Source organism: Bos javanicus, chromosome 3 (assembly GCF_032452875.1).
Source record: "Bos javanicus breed banteng chromosome 3, ARS-OSU_banteng_1.0, whole genome shotgun sequence".
NCBI classification, from domain to species: Eukaryota; Metazoa; Chordata; class Mammalia; order Artiodactyla; family Bovidae; genus Bos; species Bos javanicus.
The window spans coordinates 78,342,316-78,367,636 of NC_083870.1; the positions used below are offsets into that span (position 1 = coordinate 78,342,316).

Consider the following 25,321-nt stretch of genomic DNA (forward strand, 5'->3'; position numbering starts at 1 on the left):
AACGTCATTAGCAACACTGATAAGACCTGGAGGTGGAAGGCAAAGCTTGACAAGATTAAAGAGAGGATGAAAAGAGAGGAAGTAGAGGTGGAAAGTACAAACAGCTCTTTTTGAAGAGTTTGCCATATGAAGGAGCAGAGAGATAAATTAGTGGAAGGGGGTGCCTAGGGAAGGTAGATGCTACAGCATTTTGAAAGCTGATGAGGAGATCCAGTAAAGATAGAAAAGGTGATGATACAGAAGAAAGGAAGGAGTATTGTTGGAGCGATGTCCTCTAGCAGGCAGACAGAGAAAGATCTAGTCTTTAGTGGAGAGCTGGCCTCAGGGCAGTGGTAGTTCATCCACAGTAATAGAAGGGAAGACCAAGTGTGGGGTACAGATGTCAGTGTGTCATCAGATGAGGGAGGTTGTGGTATTTCTTATAACTCTTATTTTCTCAATGAAATAGGAAGTTAGTCATCAACAGAGAGTGAGAAGGGGGAGAAGATGTTGGAAACCAAAGATGAAACAGTAACAAAATAATTGCCTGGTTAGTGGGGGAGTGACTTGACCAGTGAAGTGCCACAGGACTACTGGGTACCTATCTGGGCTCAGTTGAAGTGAGTGATCATGAATATAAAGTAATATCAGTCAGTAAGTTTGTATTTGTCCCCAGCCACAATTAGCTCTCCAAGCACTGGTGTAGAACCAGTGAGAAGATGGATTTTAATATATGAACTGATTTTTAAGTCCTAAAAGAACTCAGTAGAAATATAACATCACAGCCTTAAATATATTTGGAATTATATTTAAGAACTCTGGCTATTATGAATATGAATATAGAGAGAAACATGTGGCAAAAGCAAGCAGGTCTTATGAAGTAGAAGAGTAACAATTGATTTTAAGGGTCTTATTAAAACTAAAAGACCCTATTGGTCTCTCATGGTACAAGAAAATATACTATTGGTGTTATTCTAAATAGTTTATGATCTTGTCATGCACAGAGATGTTGTCTATTTTTTAAAAGTTTTCTAGCATTTAACATAGTTCTGAGAAGACATGAAAGTCTAAATAAATATTTGTTAAATTGACTTGAATAAAATAGAATGAAGGGCCACCAGGCACTCATTTTCATTCAACAAGTATTTACTGAGTACCATGCCAGATATTGCAAGAGCTTCCATGATAAAGAAAGAACATATTTACATGAAGCTGTTGAGGGTAACAGGACAACAGTAAGTAGTGAAGGAGGAAACAGACAGAGCTGGACTCCATCTCAGGCCAGGCTGTGAACATTAGGCTACATGTATGGTCACTCTCCCAATGGACTCTGAACTTTGTGCCCAGTGTCTATAGAAATGGCATACCAATGGAAAACCAGACCCCCGATAAAAGAGCCTCAGGACTTGTACTTGGGCTCTCCATTGCCTAAAAGAATATGCTAATTATCTCTGTAACAGAACAAAGTCGTAAATTCCATTATGTTTATCGGGATATGACCACAGTCCTATTGATAAATGTCCACTGTTTATCTAGTCTTGTGACACATGAATCATGGGCTAACTTTGATTGTATCTCTCTTTTATCTTTTCCAGACTAGTTTCTAGGAATTGGGGGAGGTGGGTTTGAGCAAGTACACTTAGGGTATATAAGGTTTTCACAAAAACTGGTCGGGGTCCTTGGCTAGGAGGAGACTCGGCCTTGGACCTGCCGGTATAATAAACTGCACTCCACTATCTGCACTGTCCTTCTGAGTGAGTTTGTTTCCTGGAATGCGTGGCTACAACAGTTGATGCTTAATAGCAGAGGTTTTATTTTTGTTTGTTTGTTTGGTTTGGTTTTTTTCTATCACCACCCATTGGTGCAATACTTAGCAAAATACAAAGGGGTTGAGAAGGGTATGTGAAAGGTCATGCTGGTGGAGTCACCACAGAAGTCCTGTACAGAAAGAAGATTCTTGAAACAACATAGACACAATCCCTCTGCTTTACAACTTCAACCCCACACCATCTGGAGGCCCTAATGGCCCCACTGCTCCCATGGAGGGAATGCCATTTTCTGCCGCTGTGGAAACAAGTAGGTGGGCTGAGGTGAAATGCCTCTCTCTGTACATGATTTTACTGGAAAATAGAACCACAGGAGCTGGAAGTGAAACCTTGCAAATGCTGATATCTACGCAACTGCCAAAGTAGAAAATACCCTGAGAACTCAGGGTTCTGAGTTCTCAGGGTATTAAAAAGAAGAATCTTTTTAAATCTGATACTACCTCAACCAGAAAATTCATTATAAGTCACCTTTTTCCTAGGGGGGAAAGACCTTAATCATTAGTTAGAAATGGATTTCTGTAATTTTTCTCAGTTCATGGATGTGTTTTTAATTAATTGTGAGATGAACAGATGTCTGTTTTCTTTTCCAATTTGTCTGTGGTTACAGGAGCTCATTCTTTGAATTTGCTAGAGGAATACATTCATTTTTATGCTATCACTTCACATCCATTATGTCCTTTTTAAGATACAATAAAATTCCACTAATCTGGACTCAGTCAATTTAGAATTTGGGTTAGATTTGCCTAAGCTTGGCTATAATTTACTCTCAGTTTCAGAAAAGACATGAAAAAATACCTTTTTAATATATAGGACCTTGTATTATTATTATTCAACTTGATTGTGAAGGGAGGATACAGGAAATGTCCATTTCTAGTTGTCAGAATGATCACTCAACACATGTTTATTGAGCACTTTCTAGATGCCAGGCCTCATCCTAGGCTAAAGAAAGATAGCAGTAAACAAAGCAAGCACAAATTCTTGCCCACATTGACTTTACGTTTCTAGTTTGAATGACTTTAAAATGAGTGACTTTACTATTGATGTATGTACACCAGCTTGAAAATTAGTCTTACTTATTAGACCACATTTGACATTCTAGATAGTCATCTGTCTAAAGTTATTGTTACTTGAAAAGAAAGTAAATAAAGTTATTGCTTACAATAGCCTGTAAGTGACCATTTTTATGGCTTTACATTCATCTTCTCTCCCAAATCAGTCAGGTTTTGATTTTAGAATGAATCAAAAAAGTCTAGAGAGTCAGTCTTGAGTTTCATCATAATGTTCTAACACTCTAACATCGTCTTTTTGTCAGTTTCTAAGCATTTCCTATTTGTGAGCCTTTTCTTATAATTTGCTTTCTTATAAGTTTTATAATACTTAGTTTTGTATTACCTATACTCATTTTTCAGGAGGCTAGGGCTTAGCAAAGCTAAACAAATTTTCCAAGGTCACTCAGCTAGCAACTGTGGCAGATACTGTTAGATTACTGAACTGCACCCACTATACCCTTCTCCTGGGTTCCCGTCCAGATAGAGTAGATGTGTAATTCAATTCTGGCCAATGAGATGCAAGTAGAAGTCCATGGGACAATTTCCTTTTCCTTTCACTACTTTCCTGCCTGAAACTTGGATGCGAAGCCTGGATGTGCAGCACCCGAGGACTAGGGTCAATGTTCTAAAGACTGCAAAGAAGAAAGATAGAAAGAGCCTGGGCCCTTGGAGTACAATTGAATTAACACACTAGCTCTGCACTACCTACCGCCAATGGCTTGACATAAATAAAGCCTTGTCTGTTTGGGTCATTGCACTTGGGTTTTCAGATATTTGTACCATTAAAGTCTTCTAACTGATAAGTCTGCAAACTGGAAATCAAACATTAAAGTCTAAAGCTCATGCTCTTTCCAATGGATATTTTTGACAGTTTACTCTTTAATAAACCTAGTCTTCAGACTTTCAAAGTGACTTTTTGAGTACCGAGAACAATTTCAGTCCTCATAACTACTGTAAGTAACCCTCACTTGATAAAGTAGATATGTCCCTTAAAAACCACCATGTATAAATAATTTAGACATATATAATTGTCAATGCATTAATGGCTTTTAAAGAGATGTATAATAATCTTATAAAATTGTGAGAACATTTTAATGATATAAATAGGAAATTATGCGTGGTCGACAAGTGTTTTTTAAGAAACATATTTTTTCAAATTGTGTTATGCCTATTTCAAGTTTACAACACAGTCTCATTGCCAGGAATCCAAGAAGGCATATTAGCAAGATTTGAGAGAAGTAAACCATGCTCACTATGGTGACAATAATCAACAAGATAATAGCAAATATTGACAAGAATGTGGGGAGGTTGGAATCCTTGGTGGGAATGTAATGGTGTGGCCCTTTTTTTTAAATAATTTTTTTAATTAACTAATTTATTTTAATTGGAGTATAATTACTTTACAATGTTGTAGGGGTTTTTGCTATATGTCTACATGAATCAGCCATGGGTGCACATGTGTCCCCCTATCCTGAACTCCCCTGATGTGACTTCTTTAGAAAACAGCATGGCAGTATAAAAATGGGCAGAAGACCTGAATAGACATTTTTCCAGAGAAGATATACAGGTAATCAATAGGCACATGAATAAATGCTCAACATTCCTAGTCATTGCATGCGTGCTCAGTCGCTAAGTCATGTCTGACTCTGATCTCATGAACTGTAGCCCATCAGGCTCTTCTGCCCATTGGATTTCCCAGGCAAGAATACCAGAGTGGGTTGCCATTTCCTTCAAGGGATCTTCCCAACCCAGGGATTGAAACTGCATCTCCTACATTGGCAGGCAGATTCTTTACCACTGAGCCACCTGGGAAGCCCAATGCTAAAAATTAAAGAAATGCAAATCAAAACATTAATGAGAGGGAATGCACCGGGGTGATTCATTGGTTAGGAATCCACACTCTCTGCCAAGGGCCTGGGTTCGATCCCAGGACGGAGAACTAAGACCCCACAAGCTACATGGCAAGATCAAAGAAGCCCAACAACTCTCTCTTCCACCAAATACCAATGAGATATCAGCTCACACCTGTCAGAATGGTTATTACCAAAAACTCTACAAATAACAAATGTTGGCAAGGATATGAGTAAAAGGAAACCTTAGTATACTGTTGGTGGGATTGAAAATTGGTGCAGCCACTATAGAAAACAGTATGGAGTTTCCTCAAAAAACTAAAACTAACATATCATTCAGGAATTCCACTGCTGAATATATATTGAAAGAAAATGAAAACACTCATTCAAAAAGAGACATGCATCCTGATGTCCATATATATATATATATATACACACACAATGGAATATTACTCAGACATAAAAAAGAATGAAATATGCCATTTGTAACAGTGTGTTTGGACCTAGAGAGTATTATGCTCAGTGAAATAAGTCAGACAAAGAGAAATCTGTTTTCATTTATATGCAGAATCTAAAACAAATGTATATGACAAAAAAAGAGATAGACTCACAGATATACTAGTGGTTACTAGTAGGGAGAGGAGAGAGGGAAGGGACAAGATAGGGGTATAAGATTAAGATACAAACTATTATCTATAACATAAATAAACATCAAAAATATATTGTATAGCATAGGGAAATACAGCAATTATTTTGTAATGACTTTAAATGGAGTATGACCTATAAAAATATTGAATCATTATGTGGTACACCTGAAACTAACAAAATACTATAAAGCAGCTATACTTCAATTAAAAAAAGAGTGTGGCAGTTCCTCAAAAGTTTAAACTGACTTAGCATATGACCTCACCTTCATGGATCACAGCCTTGTTGTGGCGAAGGGGCTTGCGTAACTCAGTGAAGCAATAAGCCATGCAGTGGAGGGCCATGTAAGACAGACAGATCATAGTGAAGAGTTCTGACACAACCTGGTCCACTGGAGTAGTGAATAGCAAACCACTCCAGTATTTTTGCCTTGAGAACCCATGAACAGTATGATAAGGCAAAAAGATATGGTACAGGAAGATGAGCCTACCAGGTCAGTAGGTGCCCAATATGCTACTGAGGAAGAGCAGAAAAGTAGCTCCAAAAAGAATGAAGAGGTTCGACCAAAGCAGAAACCATGCTCAGTTGTGCACATGTCTGGTGGTGAAAGTGAAATCCGATGCTGTAAAAAATGATATTGCATAGGAGTTGAAATTTTAGACCCATGAATCAAGGTAAACTGGACATGGTTAAGCAGGAGATGGCAAGAGTAACACCGACATTTTAGGAATCAGTGAACTAAAATCGACCAGAATGGGCAAATTTAATTCAGAGGACGATTTTATCTACTACTATGAGCAAGAACACCTTAGAAGAAATGGAGTAGCCCTCATAGTCAACAAAAGAGTTCAAAATACAGTATTTGGATGCAATCTCAAAAACAACAGAATGATCTTAGTTCGTTTGCAAGGCAAATCATTCAACATCACAGTAATCCAAGTCTATGCCCCAAGCACTAATACCAAAGAAGCTGAAGTTGAATGGTTCTATGAAGGCCTACAAGACCTTCTGGAACTAACACCAAAAAAGGATGTCCTTTTCATCATAGGGGCCTGGAATGCAAAAGTAAGAAGTCAAGAGATACCTGAAGTAATAGGCAAGTTTTGCCTTGGAGTACAAAATGAAGCAGGGCAAAGGCTAGCAGAGTTTTGCCAAGAGAACGCACTGGTCATAGCAAACACCCTCGTCCAACAACACAAGAGACAACTCTACACATGGACATCACCTAATGGTCAATACTGGAATCAGACTAATTATATTATTTGTAGCTGAAGATAGAGAAACTCCATACAGTCTGTAAAAACAAGATCGGGAGCTGACTGTCATATCATCAGGCTCATATCATCAGTTCCTTATGGCAAAATTCAGGCTTAAATTGAAGAAAGTAGGGAAAACCCCTAGACCATTCAAGTATGACCTAAATCAAATCCCTTATGATTATACAGTAGACGTGATAAATAGAGTCAGGAGATTAGATATGGTAGACAGAGTGCCTGAAGAACTATGGATAGAGGTTCATGACATTGTACACAAGTTCAGTTCAGTTCAGTTCAGTCACTCAGTCGTGTCCGACTCTTTGTGACCTCATGAATCACAGCATGCCAGGCCTCCCCGTCCATCACCAACTCCTGGAGTTTACTCAAACTCTTGCCCATCAAGTTGGTGATGTCATCCAGCCATCTCATCCTCTGTCGTCCCCTTCTCCTCCTGCCCATAATCCCTTCCAGCATCAGAGTCTTTTTCAATGAGTCAACTCTTCACATCAGGTGGCCAAATTATTGGAGTTTCAGCTTTAGCATCAGTCCTTCTGAAGAACACCCAAGACTGATCTCCTTTAGGAGGGACTGGTTGGATCTCCTTGCAGTCCAAGGGACTCTCAAGAGTCTTATCCAGCACCACAATTCAAAAGCATCAATTCCTTGGCACTCAGCTTTCCTCACAGTCCAACTCTCACATCCATACATGACCACTGGAAAAAATCATAGCCTTGACTAGACGGACCTTTGTTGGCAAAGTAATGTCTCTGCTTTTGAATATGATATCTAGGTTGGTCATAACTTTCCTCCCAAGGAGTAAGCGTCTTTTAATTTCATGGCTGCAGTCACCATCTGCTGTCATTTTGGAGCCCCCAAAAATAAAGTCTGACACTGTTTCCCCATCTATTTCCCATGAAGTGATGGGACCAGATGCCATGATTTTCATTTTCTGAATGTTGAGCTTTAAGCCAACTTTTTCACTCTCCACTTTCACTTTCATCAAAAGGCTTTTGAGTTCCTCCTCACTTTCTGCCATAAGGGTGGTGTCATCTCCATATCTGAGGTTATTGATATTTCTCCCAGCAATCTTGATTCCAGCTTGTGTTTCTTCCAGTCCAGCGTTTCTCATGATGTACTCTGCATATAAGTTAAATAAGCAGGGTGACAATATACAGCCTTGACGTACTCCTTTTCCTATTTGGAAACAGTCTGTTGTTCCATGTCCAGTTCTAACTGTTGCTTCCTGACCTGCATACAGATTTCTCAAGAGGCAGGTCAGGTGGTCTGGTATTCCCATCTCTTTCAGAAATTTCCACAGTTTATTGTGATCCACACAGTCAAAGGCTTTGGCATAGTCAATAAAGCAGAAATAGATGTTTTTCTGGAACTCTCTTGCTTTTTCGATGATCCCATGGATGTTGGCGGTTCAGGAAGTTCACGGTTCATGTATTGCTTAAACCTGGCTTAGAGAATTTTGAGCATTACTTTACTAGCGTGTGAGATGAGTGCCATTGTGCAGTAGTTTGAGCATTCTTTGGCATTGCTTTTCTTTGGGATTGGAATGAAAACTGACCTTTTCCAGTCCTGTGGCCACTGCTGAGTTTTCCAAATTTGCTGGCATATTGAGTGCAGCACTTTCACAGCATCATCTTTTAGGATTTGAAATAGCTCAACTGGAATTCCATCACCTCCACTAGCTTTGTTTGTAGTGATGCTTTCTAAGGCCCACTTGACTTCACAATCCAGGATGGCTCTAGGTGAGTGATCACACCATTGTGATTATCTTGGTCGTGAAGATCTTCTCTGTACAGTTCTTCTGTGTATTCTTGCCACCTCTTTTTAGTATCTTCTGCTTCTGTTAGGTTCATACCATTGGCAGTGACCAAAATCATCCCCAAAAAAAGAAATACAAGAAGGCAAAGTGGTTGTCTGAGGAGGCTTTACAAATAGCTGAGGAAAGAAGAGAAGGCAAAAACAAGCAGGTAAGAAAAAGATACACCCAACTGAATACAGAGTTCCAGAGAATAGCAAGAAGAGATAAGAAGGTCTTCTTAAATGAATAATGCAAGAAGCAGAAGAAAACAATAGAATGGGAAAGACTGGAAATTGCTTCAAAAATCGGAGATTTCAAGGGAATATTTCATGCAAGAATGGGCATGATAAGGGACAGAAACAACAAGGATATAACAGAAGCAGAACAGATTAAGAAGCGGTAGCAAGAATACACAGAACTATACAAAAAAAAAGTCTTAATGACCTGGATAACCACAATGAAGTGAGCATTCACCTAGAGCTGGACACCGTGGAGTGTGAAGTCAAGTGAGCCTTAGAAGTATTACTGCAAACAAATAAGGGGATGGAATTCCAGCTGAACTATTTCAAATCCTAAAAGATGATGTTGTTAAAGTGCTGCACTCAGTATGCCAGCAAATTTGGAAAACTCAGCAGTGGCCACAGGAAATGGTCAGTTCTCATTCCAATCCTAAAGAAAGGAAATGCCAAAAAATGTTTACACTACTGTACAATTGCACTCATTTAACATGCTAGCAAGGTAATGCTCAAAATCCTTCAAGCTAGGCTTCAGCAGTATGTGAACTGAGAACTTCCAGATGTACAAGCTGAATTTAGAAAAGGCAGAGGAAGCAGAGATCATAGAGAAAGCAAGGGAATTCCAGCTGGATAAATACTAAACTGGAATCCAGATTCCTGGGAGAAATACCAGTTACCTCAGGTATGCAGATGATATCACTCTAATGGCAGAATTGAGGAGGAACTAAAGAGCCTCTTGATGAAGGTGAAAGAGGAGAGTGAAAAAGCTGGCTTAAAACTCAACATTAAAAAAACTAAGATCATGGCATCTAGTCCCATCAGTATATGGCAAATGAAAGGGGGGAAAAGTGGAAACACTGGCAGATTTTATTTTCTTAGGCTCCAAATCACTGCTGACAATGACTGCAGCCATGAAGTTCAAAGACACTTGCTCCTTGAAGGAAAGCTATGAAAAACCTTCATGGCATATTAAAAAGCAAAGGCATCACTTTGCTGAGAAATGTCCATAGAGTCAAAGCTATGGTTAGCTACCATCACTGATTCAATGGACATGAGTTTGAGCAAACTTCGTGAGATAGTGACAGTCAGGGAAGCCTGGTGTGCTCCTGTGCATGGGGTCACAAAGAGTCAGACATGACTTAGAAACTGAACAACAATACCATACGACCTAACCACTCCATTCCTAAGTCTATGCTCAAGAGAAATGAAAATATATGTCTACACAAAAGCTTGTACATGAATGTTAGTACAACATTATTCATAATAGCCAAAAATCTGGAAACAACCCAAAATGTCCATCACCTAGTGAATGTGAATAAGTTAAGTGTGATATATTCACACAATGGAAAATTATTTAGTCATAAAAAAGAATGAAGGACTGATACATACTACACCACAGATGAATCTTGAAAACCTTACCCTAAGTGACAGATGCTCTTCATGAAAGACTAATTTGTATGATTCCTTTTACATAAAAATGTCCACAGTAGGCAAACCACAGATGATACCTAGGGCTGGGAGAGTTGAAGGGAAATGTGGGGTGACTGCTAATGGAGATATGGTTTCTTTTGGCATGAAGAACATGTTCTAATATTATGGAGATGGTTGCTCAACTCTTTGAATATACTAAAATCTTTGAATTTTGCACTTTAAATAAGGTGCATTGTATGGAATATGACTGACCTAGAGCCAGACATCCTGGAATGTGAAGTCAAGTGGGCCTTAGAAAGCATCACTACAAACAAAGCTAGTGGAGGTGATGGAATTCCAGTTGAGCTATTCCAAATCCTGAAAGATGATGCTGTGAAAGTGCTGCACTCAATATGCCAGCAAATTTGGAAAACTCAGCAGTGGCCACAGGACTGGAAAAGGTCAGTTTTCATTCCAATCCCAAAGAAAGGCAATGCCAAAGACTGCTCAAACTACCACACAATTACCACTCATCTCACACGCTAGTAAAGTAATGCTCAAAATTCTCCAAGCCAGGCTTCAGCAATATGTGAACCGTGAACTTCCTGATGTTCAAGCTGGTTTTAGAAAAGGTAGAGGAACCAGAGATCAAATTGCCAACATCCTCTGGGTCATTGAAAAAGCAAGAGAGTTCCAGAAAAACATCTATTTCTGCTTTATTGACTATGCCAAAGCCTTTGACTGTGTGGATCACAAGAAACTGTGGAAAATTCTTAAACAGATGGGAATACCAGACCACCTGATCTGCCTCTTGAGAAATCTGTATGCAGATCGGGAAGCAACAGTTAGAACTGGACATGGAACAACAGACTGCTTCCAAATAGGAAAAGGAGTACGTCAAGGCTGTATATTGTCACCCTGTTTATTTAACTTATATGCAGAGTACATCATGAGAAACGCTGGACTGGAAGAAACACAAACTGGAATCAAGATTGGCGGGAGAAATATCAATAACCTCAGATATGGAGATGACACCACCCTTATGGCAGAAAGTGAGGAGGAACTCAAAAGCCTCTTGATGAAAGTGAAAGTGGAGAGTGAAAAAGTTGGCTTAAAGCTCAACATTCAGAAAACGAAGATCATAGCATCCAGTCCCACCACTTCATGGGAAATAGATGGGGAAACAGTGGAAACAGTGTCAGACTTTATTTTTTGGGGCTCTAAAATCACTACAGATGTTGACTGCAGCCATGAAATTAAAAGACGCTTACTCCTTGGAAGGAAAGTTATGACCAACCTAGATATCATATTCAAAAGAAGAGACATTACTTTGCCAACAAAGGTTCGTCTAGTCAAGGCTATGGTTTTTCCTGTGGTCATTTATGGATGTGAGAGTTGGACTGTGAAGAAGGCTGAGTGCTGAAAATTGATGCTTTTGAACTGTGGTGCTGGAGAAGACTCTTGAGAGTCCCTTGGACTGCAAGGAGATCCAACCAGTCCATTCTGAAGGAGATCAGCCCTGGGATTTCTTTGGAAGGAATGATGCTAAAGCTGAAACTCCAGTACTTTGGCCACCTGATGTGAAGAGTTGACTCATTGGAAAAGACTCTGATGCTGGGAGGGACTGGGGGCAGGAGGAGAAGGGGACAACAGAGGATGAGATGGCTGGATGGCATCACTGACTCGATGGACGTGAGTCTGGGTGAGCTCTGGGAGTTGGTGATGGACAGGGAGGCCTGGCGTGCTGCGATTCATGGGGTTGCAAAGAGTTGGACGTGACTGAGCAACTGATCTGATCTGATGGAATATGAAGTATACTCAATAAAGCTATTGTACTAAAAGAGTTTATTCTTTTATAATTAATATGTATTATTCAGTTTTCATTCCAATCTTAAAGACAGGCAATGCCAAAGAACGTTCAAACTACTGCACAATTGTACTCATCTCATATGCTAGCAAAGTAATACTCAAAATTCTCCAAGCCAGGCTTCAGCAGTATGTGAACTGTGAACCTGTAGATGTTCAAGCTGGATTTAGAAAAGGCAGAGGAACAAGAGCTCAAATTGCCAACATCCATTGGATCATCAAAGAAGTGAGAGAGTTCCAGGAAAACATCTATTTCTGCTTTATTGACTACGCCAAAGCTTTTACTGTGTGGATCACAACAAACTGTGTAAAATTCTGAAAGAGATAGGAATACCAGACCACCTGACCTTCCTCCTGAAAAATCTGTAAGTAGCACAAGAGACAACAGTAAGAACTGGACATGGAACAACAGACTGGTTCCAAATAGGAAAAGGAGTATGTCAAGGCTGTATATTGTCACCCTGCTTATTTAACATATATTCAGGGTACATCATGCGAAATGCTGGGCTGGATGAAGCACAAGCTGGAATCAAGATTGCTGGGAAAAATATCAATAACCTCAGATATGCAGATGACACCACCCTTATGGCAGAAAGCGAAGAAGAACTAAAAAACCTCTTGATGAAAGTGAAAAAGGAGAGTTAAAAAGTTGGCTTAAGACTCAACATTCAGAAAACTAAGATCATGGGATCCGGTCCAAAAACTTCATGGCAAATAGATGGGGAAACAATGGAAACCGTGACAGACTTTATTTTGGAGGGGCTCCAAAATCACTGCAGATGGTGACTGCAGCCATGAAATTAAAAGCCACTTGCTCCTTGGAAGGAAAGCTATGATCAACTTAGACAACATATTAAAAAACAGAGACATTACTTTTCTAACACAGGTCCATCTAGTCAAAGCTGTGGTTTTCCCAGTAATCATGTATGGATGTGAGAATTGGACTATAAAGAAAGCTGAGTGCCAAAAAATTGATGCTTTTGAACTGTGGTGTTGGAGAAGACTCTTGAGAGTCCCTTGGACTGCAAGGAGATCCAACCAGTCCATCCTAAAGGAAATCAGTCCTGAATATTCACTGGAAGGACTGATGCTGAAGTTGAAACTCCAATACTTTGGCCACCTGATGTGAAGAACTGACTCACTAGAAAAGACCCTGATGGTGGGAAAGATTCAAGGCAGGAGGATAAGGGGCCAACAGAGGATGAGATGGTTGGATGGCATCACTGACTCGATGGACATGAGTTTGAGCGAGCTCCGGGAGTTGGTGATGGCCAGGGAAGCCTGGCGTGCTGCAATTCATGGGGTCACAAAGAGTCAGACGTGACTGAGCAACTGAACTGACTGATTGACTGATTAAAAGAAAAATAAGTAATCAACTAATCAAGGTCAGTGGGTCCACGAGATAGTAAAAGTTCCAGGAGATAGACAGCAAGGACCTAGGCATTCTCTGTCAGTCTGGCACATAGAAATTTTCTGTGAGCTTCAGCTGTGGTGTTTGCTCCTATACTGCCCTTGTTTTCACATTCTTAAAGTTGCCTTTGGGCTTCCCTGATGACTCCTCTCTGTCCATGGGGCTTCTCCAGGCAAGAATACTGTAGTGGGTTGCTAGTCCCTTCTCTAGGGGATCTTCCCAACCCAGGGATCTAACTTGCATCTCCCACATTGCAGGCAGAGTCTTTACTGTCTGAGACACCATGGAAGCCTCCTGATGGCTCAGATGGTAAAGAATCTGTCTGCAATGCCAGAGACCCAGGTTTGATACTGGATTGGAAAGATGACCTGGAGAAGGGAATGGCTCCCCACTCCAGTATTCTTGCCTGGAGAATTGGACTTGACCGAGTGACTGACACACACACACACGCAGGTTGCCTTTGCAATGAGATTCTTGTCCTCATGACCTCTTTTCATCTCAAAGGCACTACTTAATCCCAGAAACAAGGAGGAGAGGGTAAGTCTTAGACACCTGTTAGAATCCTGGCTCCATGATGTCTTAGCCAAGTGACTTTGGGGAAGTAACATAAGCTCTGTAAAAGGGGACAATTATAATAGTTACTGTGCAAGGTTGAGCTGAAGATTGAGGATGTGAAGCACATGAAGTAACAGAGTGCAGTGCTTAGCAAATTGTGTACTGTTTGACATCACAATCTATCTCTGATCTGAGTGTTTCCATCATTCCTTTTGTACCCAACCATACCTCTGCTTAGTGAAAGATGTGAGCTTCTTGCCCATGGCATGTAGCCAATAACTCCAGGCTTAGTAGTGTATTCATAAAATCTGTCTAGTTTTTGTCCAGATATTTTGAGCAGAGTGGTGTTACAATTTATGTTTCACTTAGTCAAAATTATTCTGAGTATCTAGCAGATGGAGAGAGCAAGATTGGAAGCTTATTCCCTTCCATAATGATGAGACTTGGATAGCATCTCTCAAATATGCCCTTTTATCTGGGTTCCCACACCACTTTAGCAGAAAAAACTAAATTAGGAAGAAAGCAGTCAGGCCATGCCAAGTTCAAATCCCACCTCTCCCTCTCATAGCTGTGTGGTCCTAGACGCATCATGTAACCTAGCTAGGCCTCAGTCCCCTGTCTACAAAAATCAGGAAAATAATCGTATGTACCCCATAAGGTTGCATAGGGGATTAAATGACTTCCCAGCTTGTGCTAATGGTAAAGAATCCACTTGCCAGTGCAGGAGACTAAGAGACATGGGTTCAATTCCTGGGTCAGGAAGATCTCCTGGAGGAGGGCATGGCAACCCACTCCAGTATTCTTGCCTGGAGAATGCCATGGACAGAGGAACCTGGTGGGCAACAGTCCATAGGATCACAAAGAGTCAGACACAACTAAAGCAACTTAGTACAGCACAGTGCAATATCTAATACATATATATAACATACAAAATGTGTCAATGAACTATTATCAGTAAGGTTTCTGCCCAACAGTAGGCTATTAGTAGTTCAGTTTTGGAAGAGTCAAAAGTAACATGAAGGGGTCAACACCACAACCCGTGTGTTTTTCAAAAGTCAACTGTACAAAATTGAAGGCTTTCTTTGAAAAAAAAAAAATCAAATGAAACAAGAATAGGGAGACCAATCTACCCCAGTTTGCCCACAGTTTTTCCCTCCAAATTAGTGATATTATTTCCATCTTTAACACTGGCAAAGGATTCCGAAACAGACTGACATACATGGATATAGTTTAGATATAACCCAGAAACATTTGAGTTGTGTACATTAAGGAGGGAAAGATTTTTCCACATCAACCATTTCCTATTTTGCAGTTTATAAATAGTAGAAACTAACAATACTCTTCCCCTAATCTAAGTTTCCACTGTTTCCCCATCTATTTCCCATGAAGTGATGGGAAACAGTGGAAACAGTGTCAGACTTTATTTTGGGGGGCTCCAAAATCACTGCAGATGGTGACTGCAGCCATGAAATTAAAAGACGCTTACTCCTTGGAAGGAAAGTTATGACCAACCTAGATAGCATATTCAAAAGCAGAGACATTACTTTGCCAACAAAGGTTTGTCTATTCAAGGCTATGGTTTTTCCTGTGGTCATGTATGGATGTGAGAGTTGGACTGTGAAGAAGGCTGAGCACCAAAGAATTGATGCTTTTGAACTGTGGTGCTGGAGAAGACTCTTGAGAGTCCCTTGGGCTGCAAGGAGATCCAACCAGTCCATTCTGAAGGAGATCAGCCCTGGGATTTCTTTGGAAGGAATGATGCTAAAGCTGAAACTCCAGTACTTTGGCCACCTCATGCGAAGAGTTGACTCATTGGAAAAGACTCTGATGCTGGGAGGGATTGGGGGCAGGAGGAGAAGGGGACGACAGAGGATGAGATGGCTGGATGGCATCACTGACTCGATGGACGTGAGTCTGGGTGAGCTCCGGGAGTTGGTGATGGACAGGGAGGCCTGGTGTGCTACAATTCATGGGGTCGCAAAGAGTCGGACACGACTGAGCAACTGAACTGAACTGAATCTAAGTTTGTATGAAGTAATATAACATTTATGACTAGTTATTTGTCTTTAAGCATAAAACTTTTGAACTTTTGGCTGCATGGTGGTCTGGCTCCCGAAGTCTGGTTAGTGTTAGATCATAACAGAAGAGTGTTTCCACAAAGCTCTCCTCAACTCCAATTAAGAAATTATTACTTTCATTCAATTATTGCTTTCAGTTTTAAAGCTGAAAGTCCTTTGTCCTGATAGCTCCCTTATTCTTCCCTGGCTTGCCAGGGAAGATGGTTGATATATATAGACACCAAATTTGAGATTTGGGGTTCATTATTAATACTCTCTTCCATGAATTTAGTGCTAACTATGGACCTGGCATTACTTTGCTGACAAAGGTCCATCTAGTCAAAGCTATGGTTTTTCCATATGTGGAATATGGATATGAGAGTTGGACTATAAAGAAAGCTGAATGCCAAAGAATTTATGCTTTTGAACTGTGGTGTTGGAGAAGACTCTTGAGAGTCTCTTGTACTGCGAGGAGATCCAAATAGTCCATCCTAAAGGAAATCAGTCCTGAATATTCATTGGAAGGACTGATGTTGAAGCAGAAACTCCAATACTTTGGCCACCTGATGCGAAGAACTGACTCACTGGAAAAGACCCTGATGCTGGGAAAGATTGAAGGCAGGAGGAGAAGGGGAAGACAGAGGATAAGATGGTTGGATGGCATCATCAATTCAATAGACATGAGTTTGAGCAAGTTCTGGCAGTTGGTGATGGACAGGGAAGCCTGGTGTGCTGTGGTCCATGGGGTCACAGAGTCAGACACAACTGAGCAACTGAACTGTACTGATGGACCTGGCATGGTGATTCACACTTTAAAAGTCAAATTCCACTTAAACAGAATTAACCTATCCATTAGGTTCTATTTTCAAGCCTATTTTAAAGATAAAGAAATGACAATTTGGAGAGTTTAAGTGCCTAAATCCTAGAAGGAGCAGAGAGCTGAGATTCAAGGAAAGATCCTTTTAAAACTGTGCTGTATCACATTAGGTCCTTGCCCACAGTCACCTCCAATGAGTAAAAACAGCAGAAAGATTATGGAACATATTGCCTCACAGGGTGAAAATATCAATGGCCTGAAAAGTGTTTTGGTGGATTCCTTGATTGGCATTAGGGAGTTGGGGATAGTAAAGATGCATTTAACATTTGAGGCAGATTTCTTGGATCCCTGCTGGAGGCACAGCACTGGCTGAACTGGAGTGGAATTGCTCAGGATAGACTGTTGAGGAGGGAACCTACCTCTTCACGTACACCACATACTTTGTGTCTATGTAGGTGGGCCTCCCAGGGTTCCAGGTACAAGTCATGTTGCCAGAATATTCATAAATGACACAGGCTACTTTGTCAGGTACATCTGGTGGATCTGCAACAAAATGTATCACTTAGGAACCACCACAGAAACATCAAGGTTTTTTATAGTTAGTTGATAACCATTCCATTTCATTTGGAAAACCAGGTCAATCAGCACTTCCCCATTCCACCCCTTCCAGCTCACATTCCAGCCCACTTTGCCCTGAAACATTGCTGCTTTCCTTCACATACTTTACTATATTCCCTCTTTGGGGATACTAAGGTGATCAAGTTCCTCCCATCCAAATGAATTCCTCCCCAAATTATCTTCCCTCAGCTGTCAGTATATCTTTCTCTTTTTCACAATAGCTTTTTTCTTTTTTAAAGTCCATTATACTTGTCTTTTTCCTCAGTTCCCATTTACTTTTGAACCCCAAACAATCAAGATTCAGACCCACAATTCCACCAAAACCACTGTTGTTAAGGTCATCAATGACTTTCTAATCCACAAATCCCATGATTTCTTTATGGTCATCATTGAGCTTGAACTCTGCAGAATTTGCTATTTTGGTCTTTCCCACCTTGATATCCAACCAGTCCATTCTAAAGGAGATTGGTCCTGGGTGTTCTTTGGAAGGAATGATGCTAAAGCTGAAACTCCAGTACTTTGGCCACCTCATGCGAAGAGTTGACTCATTGGAAAAGACTCTGATGCTGGGAGGGATTGGGGGCAGGAGGAGAAGGGGACGACAGAGGATGAGATGGCTGGATGGCATCACTGACTCAATGGACGTGGGTTTGGGTGGACTCTGGGAGTTGGTGATGGACAGGGAGGCCTGGCGTGCTGCGATTCGTGGGATCGCAAAGAGTTGGACACGACTAAGCGACTGAACTGAACTGAACCTTGATATCTCTCTGCCTTTTGGCTGTTGTGAAAGGCTCTCCATGTTTTTCCTCTACTCTAGCATTCGAATGCAAGGGGAGCAGGTTTGATCCTGGGTCAGGGAACTAAGATCCCACATGCGTCAGGGTGAGGCCAAAAAGAAAAAAAAAGTTTGATAGTCATACATACATACTCAACCTTTAAAAGAAAGGGAATTCTGACCCATGCTATAACATAGATGAACCTCGAAGACATTATGCTAAATAAAATAAGCCAGCCACAAAAGGACAAACACTATATGATTCTATTTATAGGAGATGTCTAGAACAGTTGGACTCACAGAGACTGAAAGTAGAATGGTGGTGGCCAAGGGTTGAGGAGTTGGGAGAAATGAAGAGTTGTTGTTTATTGGGTACAGAGTTTCGGTTTTGCAAGATGAAAAGAGTACTGGAAATGGATGGGGGTGATGGTTGCACAATGATGTCAATGTGCATATTCATCACTGGCATTCATAGAACTTTGCACTTAAGAATCATTTAAAAAGTACATTTCACTACAGTAAAGAAAGATTAAAATTTTTTAGGCATTCACAGAATTCGATTTCTAGTTTCTTTTTCTCTTTTCTCCCATGCCTTCAACTCTTTCTCTGAATGGCCAAATTTTGGAGAATATTGTTAATTTCTGTCTGCCACCATCCTTCCTTTTGAGAACTGACATCTTCCTCATTCCTAACCTCATCTCCACTCCACCCCTGTGCCACGGGGTGTGCCTTGACACACAGAACTGTGCCCTTGACCTAGTCTGCCTGATGGAGTATTTCCATTGGGAATGAACCTGTGACCCAAGATGAACCAATCAGAATTATCCAAGGAACTTTTTCTGGGGCTACTGTAAAAGATGTGCTTTCTCCCTGCCGTATTTACTGTCTCTGAGTGTCATGTAAGCTATGGGCTTTTGATGGCCATCTTGCTGTCATAGTGAAACAGTCTATTTAAGAATTAAGCCAGCACAGGGGAAAACACAACCCAAGAGATGAGAAAAGATGAGAGAGTTCTGTTGGAGCCCTTGGAGCCTCTAAAGCCTATGCTGCTACTGCTGCTAAGTCGCTTCAGTCGTGTCCGACTCTGTGCGACCCCACAGACGGAAGCCCACCAGGCTCCCCCGGCCCTGGGATTCTCCAGGTAAGAACACTGGAGTGGGTTGCCATTTCCTTCTCCAATGCATGAAAATGAAAAGTGAAAGTGAAGTCGCTCAGTTGTGTCCGACTCTTAGTGACACCATGGACTGCAGCCTACCAGGCTCCTCCGTCAATGGGATTTTCCAGGCAAGAGTACTGGAGTCGGGTGCCATTGCCTTCTCCGAAAACCTATGAAACCCCAACAAATATAGAACAGCATCTGGAATTTTCAGATACATCATCCAGTAATAAATTACCAAGAATCAAGATCAAAAAAGAAGTATGGAAATACTGGGCATTTATCACATGCTCACTTTTTAGAGGTGGTTCTCTCAGCTTGTACCTACTTTTGCAATACTGCCTGGGAAACTGATTACTCAAAAAATGATATGAAAAATGAAAGGATGAAACTAATACATTGTTAACCAACTATAAAATAAATATTAAACAAAAAAATAAACCAATAATTATGTCCCATTAAGGAAAGAAGAAAAATGAAAGGATGGGGCCTCAGAACAAATAAAAATACAGACATTTATGCACCTGAAATTATACCCAAAGATTTAGCTTAAACATAGATATATTCCTGCACTTCATCTATAAATCATCTACCAAGAATACTACTTATAAAATAAGAAATACATATATGGAAAAAATTTATCTTCATTGCAAACTGAACCAATAATAGATGTCATTTAGAGCTATCAAATTGGCAAGGATTTTGAAAAATGGTAATCCATAGTGTTGAAATGGACTCAAGGAAATCCTCTAACACACTGCTTGTGGAAATGCAAATTGGAACAACTTTTATCATAATCTGTAAAAGCAGGAGTAATATCTTGCAACCCAGCAATTTTACATCTAGGACTGCATCCTTACTAAAATGTTCATAGATACACAAAAATATTTGGCTAAAAGGGTTTGCCTCTTAAAGTGTTGTTTATAATAATGGAAGAATTGGAAACCAGCTTAATTTCCCAAAATACACTCCTGAAATACAACCAAAAACAAAGTTATTGAAGACAATATAAGTATCTGGCCTTGGAAGCAACTCAAAATACATTTAATTAAATAAGTAAGGCCCATATGATAAAATGAAAAAATAAGTTACAAAATAGTACAGTATAGTATAGTGGGCTCATTTGAGAGACAGAGAGATAAAGGGGTAGTGAGAGAGATAGAAACAGAGACAGAGAAACAGAGAAAAGAGACAGAGACACACACACAGAGAAAGAGACTGAAACTAGAAAGACATATTCCAAATTATTAAAGATGGAGTCTGCTAGTAGGAAGATTATGAGATTATAGAAATGATGTGTATTTCTTTTTTGTTGGTCCAAAATGTTAAATAAAACATTCTACTTGAATGAAATTTGATTTAATGATTTAAAAACATATTTTCAAACAGTAAGAACACACTAAAGTGCTTTAAAACATTATGATGAGTTGTAGCATCAAACGGCAGTGGGGGAGAAATTGGACTCCAAGTGAGAAAAAAGAAATCTTTAAGTTTTACTTGAGCCTTAAAGGAGGTAGGGGTAGAAACATAAATTTAAATCATTTTGGATATTGATTGACTGGGGTCCTTCAGTGATTTGTGCTGAAGTTATTTTTTCCCTCTAGTTTGAGAGTATTTTTGATTCGGCCATCATAAAAGACAACTATCAGTCTTTTGGGCTATGTTATTCTACAGCATTTTCTCTGAAGTGAATGCTCAGAGTTATGTCCGGTAACTAATTAACTTTGTAAAAGATCAAATAGATTAAACACTTATGTGCAAATAAACATGCTATTTGTTAATATGAAGCTATGTAAAGATGGGAATGTGAATATAGATATAAAATAAGACCAAATTGTTTTTAGATTCCATTGTGTGTGCCTAGTCACTCAGTCATGTTGGACTCTTTGCAACCCCATTGGACTGTAGCCCTCCAGGTTCCTCTGTCTGTGGGATTCCTGGGCAAGAATACTGGATTGGGTTGTCATTTCCTTCTCCAGGTATCTTCCCAATCCAGGGACTGAACCCTCACCTCCTGTGTCTCCTGCATTGCAAGCGGATTCTTTACCTGCTGGGTTATTAAATGTCTGTGGGCAAAAACCTGCTGTACAGCCAGCTGCCAGAGAATACTCTGCTCTCTCCTACCCATCACATGTCTCCCCTCCTACTGGGTCCCTTACTATTCACAAGCCATGTTTCTTATTAATTCAAAGTTTAGCCAAGGATCATTTTCAACTGAGGGCTTCTTGATGGCAGAGTCTGTGATCTCCTCTTCTCTGAATTGCTGTCATTTAACACAGTTTTGGAGCATACTAACCACTAAGTAAAATGTATTTCATGGCTTGATTGGTTTGATTAATAAAATGATAATGAGGAGAATTTAAAATGAAAAGAAAAACAATGCTTCTGGCAAAGATCTCTCCATAATTCCTTACTCAAAGAGTGTGCAGTCTGGCCTATTGTGTCACTAGTAAGACTGAGTAGCAATGTTAAAGAGAACTTTTCAGGGCCTTTTATTGGATAATAAGTCTACTTTCATTAGATGATAAATAGAGATCAAAGATGATTAAAATTCAGCTTCAGTCGTGTCCGACTCTGTGCGACCCCATAGACGGCAGCCCACCAGGCTCCCTCGTCCCTGGGATTCTCCAGGCAAGAACACTGGAGTGGGTTGCCATTTCCTTCTCCAAAAATTCAAGTTATATATATTTAAACTTTTTAATGATTCAGTGGAAATATGACTGTTTCATGAATAGTTTAATTTGGTGTTTTTAAAGGAATAGAGAAATCTTAAAGTGTTTTATCCTGTGACTGGTGTGACTCTGATAGAATACTTTTCATGATGTGTGTACACTTACAGATAACAATCTAAGAAGTCTAAGATTATGGCTAAAAATGAAACTGTGATAATAGTTTGTGTTTCACAAATTGCACATCAAAGTATGGAACTTTTAATGTTTGGATATCTTTTTAGGAAAAGCAATGACTCCTTTATCTTCTCTTTATTTTGTATGATTTGTCTCCAGTCTAAAAAAATACACATAATCGTTTTGTTCAGAGCAGTGATGATAAGTTGACATGGTAAAGCTCACAGGAAGAGTATCCTGTAATCAAAGTGATCCAGTGAAAGCAGTGTGATTTCTAGAATACCACAAAAACCCTCAAAAACCTCTACTTGACCTACTTCAATAGGAAGTTTTGTTTACTAAGAATGTAGAGCCCACGAACACAGGGGTTCTTGAATCCAGGGCTTTGAGTAAATTCTTACATGGCAGTTACACTTTCACACTCATAACCAGAGATCTATGTAAAAAGTTCCAAAATCACAGAGTAAACAAGTGGAAAGGGTAATGTTCTTTCTAAGCAGCTGTCAGCAGAAAATACAAGTGCTTCTAATGTGTTGTCCTAGAAGGGGAGAAAAGGCCACTCCCTGGCCCTGAGCAGAGCCTGGTGGTTGTGTCTGGGAGCAGAAGGCTCAGCCAACACTGGAGAGTGGTTGGGCATCACTGGTCACTCAAACTGCAACACAGGGAAGGAGGCCACACTTCTTCTGCCTCCTTTCTTACTCTGGCTTAAAATTAAAACTGACCTTTCCCCAAAACCATGACAGTTGCTCATTTGTTCTCCAATGAAATATTCTCTCAACAACCCACCCCCCAAACATCAAAGATAAATAGGAATGTAATTAAGCAAAAGGGTTACTTTTGTTTCCTGAGGATGCGGACAAGCTAAGAAATCCTCAGACATCAGATAAGATGTCGACTTGAGGTTTCAGTTCCCACAATTTAGGGCAAGTTTAGCATGTTATTATTATTTTAAGGCCTAAATTTTTTTCTTTAACTCCAAAACCTATTAATTTCCTTCCTCAGTTCACCTCTGCTACTTCCTACAGCTCTTCTTTCTTGAAGTAAGTTGGTCAGGTGCCCAGCAGGACAATGGCCTTACTTTAAACAAAAAAGCCTCCTTCTTCTCCCTTTAGGGACAGGTAGAGGTGGCCAGGTAGACTTGGTCTGTCTAGGTGAGGACTGGAGATGAGGAAGAACTCAGATTGGATTCTCAAAAGTATGGAGAAAGGGAACATAGCAAAGATCCAAAGCCCTCTATCTTTCACTGAAAATGGGCCCAGATGCTGTAGGGAATGAAACTCTAGATTAAAACAGTACTGAACTTAACATTTTTCTTTTGTAATAGTAGAACCAAGAATTAAGTATATAATTATACAAGCCAGCCCATATTACTATAGTAACTTAAACACCTTCAGGATACTATGAACACACATTGAATTTAGCAAATATTTTTAAAATTAACAATTCATTTTTTTCTTAATAATTATAGTAACAAACAATGATTCACAATTGGGGCAGTGACATTAGGAGCAGGGAATTGTATCAAAATAATCCCATGTTTTATCAAAAGGTTCCATTTAAAAGGGCTTAGGCACATTAATATTATAGTTTAAAGTATATAATACTTTTTTAAATAAGTTATTGAAATTTGATCTTTACCCTGACCAATATAATTAGCCTCATTTTACAGACATGGAATTGAGGCATAGACTGGTTAAGCAACTTCCTGAAGTCACACAGCTGGTAAGAAATATAGCAGAGATACAAAGCTAGTATTGCAACTGTTTTTTCCTTTCGAAATCTTAGCCTCAAAATTTCTCAATGGAATCTGCTTCAAGGTTTATATTAGTTTGGAAAACAATGTTAAGTGGAAAATAGTTGAAAATAAAAACACTGAAAATCTGAGGGTGCTGCCTTTCACATACCTAAAAACCTGTGTTCGGCCAGGATAGCGTTAAAAAATTGTATTTTGAATATGTTGGCAACATTGAAAAGTTTGTAGAGTTCACACTGAAAATTTACACTTCCATCTTCTTTGGAAGAACCAAAAGATCTAAGAATACTGGATCCTCAGAGACGCTGAAGCTGGACACTGTCTGTGCTCAGTAAACTATCTATGTGTTTTCCTCTCTGCATAGATCCCACCAGCTTCTTAAAGCAACATTTCACCAACCTGGCTCCTGGAGACATTCAAATTGCAATACCTACATTAAACTAACAGAAGAAGTGAAGTACATTAATTTGCCTCCATTTTTAGACAATATTGGTAGTTACCAGTTAATCGTTAGGTTAACTTTCACTTGGCTTTTGAATGCACCCCAACACTTACATCCAGAAGAAATGTCTTTTCCACATATCAGTGTCTCTGGAAAATATCTGGAACATTCAGCAGTACAGTACACAAAGGCTTGTGGCTCCACAAAGTTGTTATACCAAAGGCGAGCTGTTGTTTTATTGATTCTTGTGATATGAAATCTTTCTTTGATGCCATTTTTATAAAAATAAAGTTTACTTGGTTGGCAGTTCTTAATTGCTGCTTGGCAATATATAGAGATATTCATACCCATCTTAAAAATTGTGGCAGGTTCTACCCAGATGTGTCCAGAGCAGTTTATATTTGTAATCCCTGGAAAACAAATAGATAAAATAATTAATTCCATGTAAAACATTAAAACCAGATATTCAGAAAAATATGCTTTGCATTTAATATTGTTTTTGACTAATGGAATAATTAGTCAAATATTTCATTCAAAATAATCCAGTCAAAAATAATTAGATTGCAGCCATGAAATTAAAAGACGCTTACTCCTTGGAAGGAAAGTTATGACCAACCTATTCCAGTGTTCTTGTCTGGAGAACCCCAGGGACGGGGGAGCCTGGTGGGCTGCCATCTATGGGGTCGCACAGAGTCGGACACGACTGAAGCAACTTAGCAGCAACAGCAGCAGACAGCATATTAAAAAGCAGAGACATTACTTTGCCAACAAAGGTCCGTCTAGTCAAGGCTTTGGTTTTTCCAGTGGTCATGTATGGATGTGAGAGTTGGACTGTGAAGAAAGCTGAGCACCAAAGAATTGATGCTTTTGAACTGTGGTGTTGGAGAAGACTCTTGAGAGTCCCTTGGACTGCAAGGAGATCCAACCAGTCCATTCTAAAGGAGATCAGTCCTGGGTGCTC

General features: G+C 39.8%; 1 protein-coding gene across 3 annotated transcripts in view; it reads right to left on the minus strand.

Annotated features, from left to right (window-relative positions):
- Positions 1-25,321, minus strand: part of IL23R (interleukin 23 receptor) — a 77,288-nt gene that overhangs the window by 47,238 nt on the left and 4,729 nt on the right. For 2 of the 3 annotated variants that reach the window (XM_061411657.1, XM_061411656.1), the window contains exons 3-4: positions 24,474-24,770; positions 17,190-17,313 (exon numbers count right to left, since the gene is read on the minus strand). In XM_061411657.1, coding sequence (XP_061267641.1) covers positions 17,190-17,313; positions 24,474-24,770 — 421 coding nt within the window. The remainder of the gene's footprint in view (positions 1-17,189; positions 17,314-24,473; positions 24,771-25,321) is intronic. The other variant, XM_061411659.1, reaches the window with a different exon arrangement.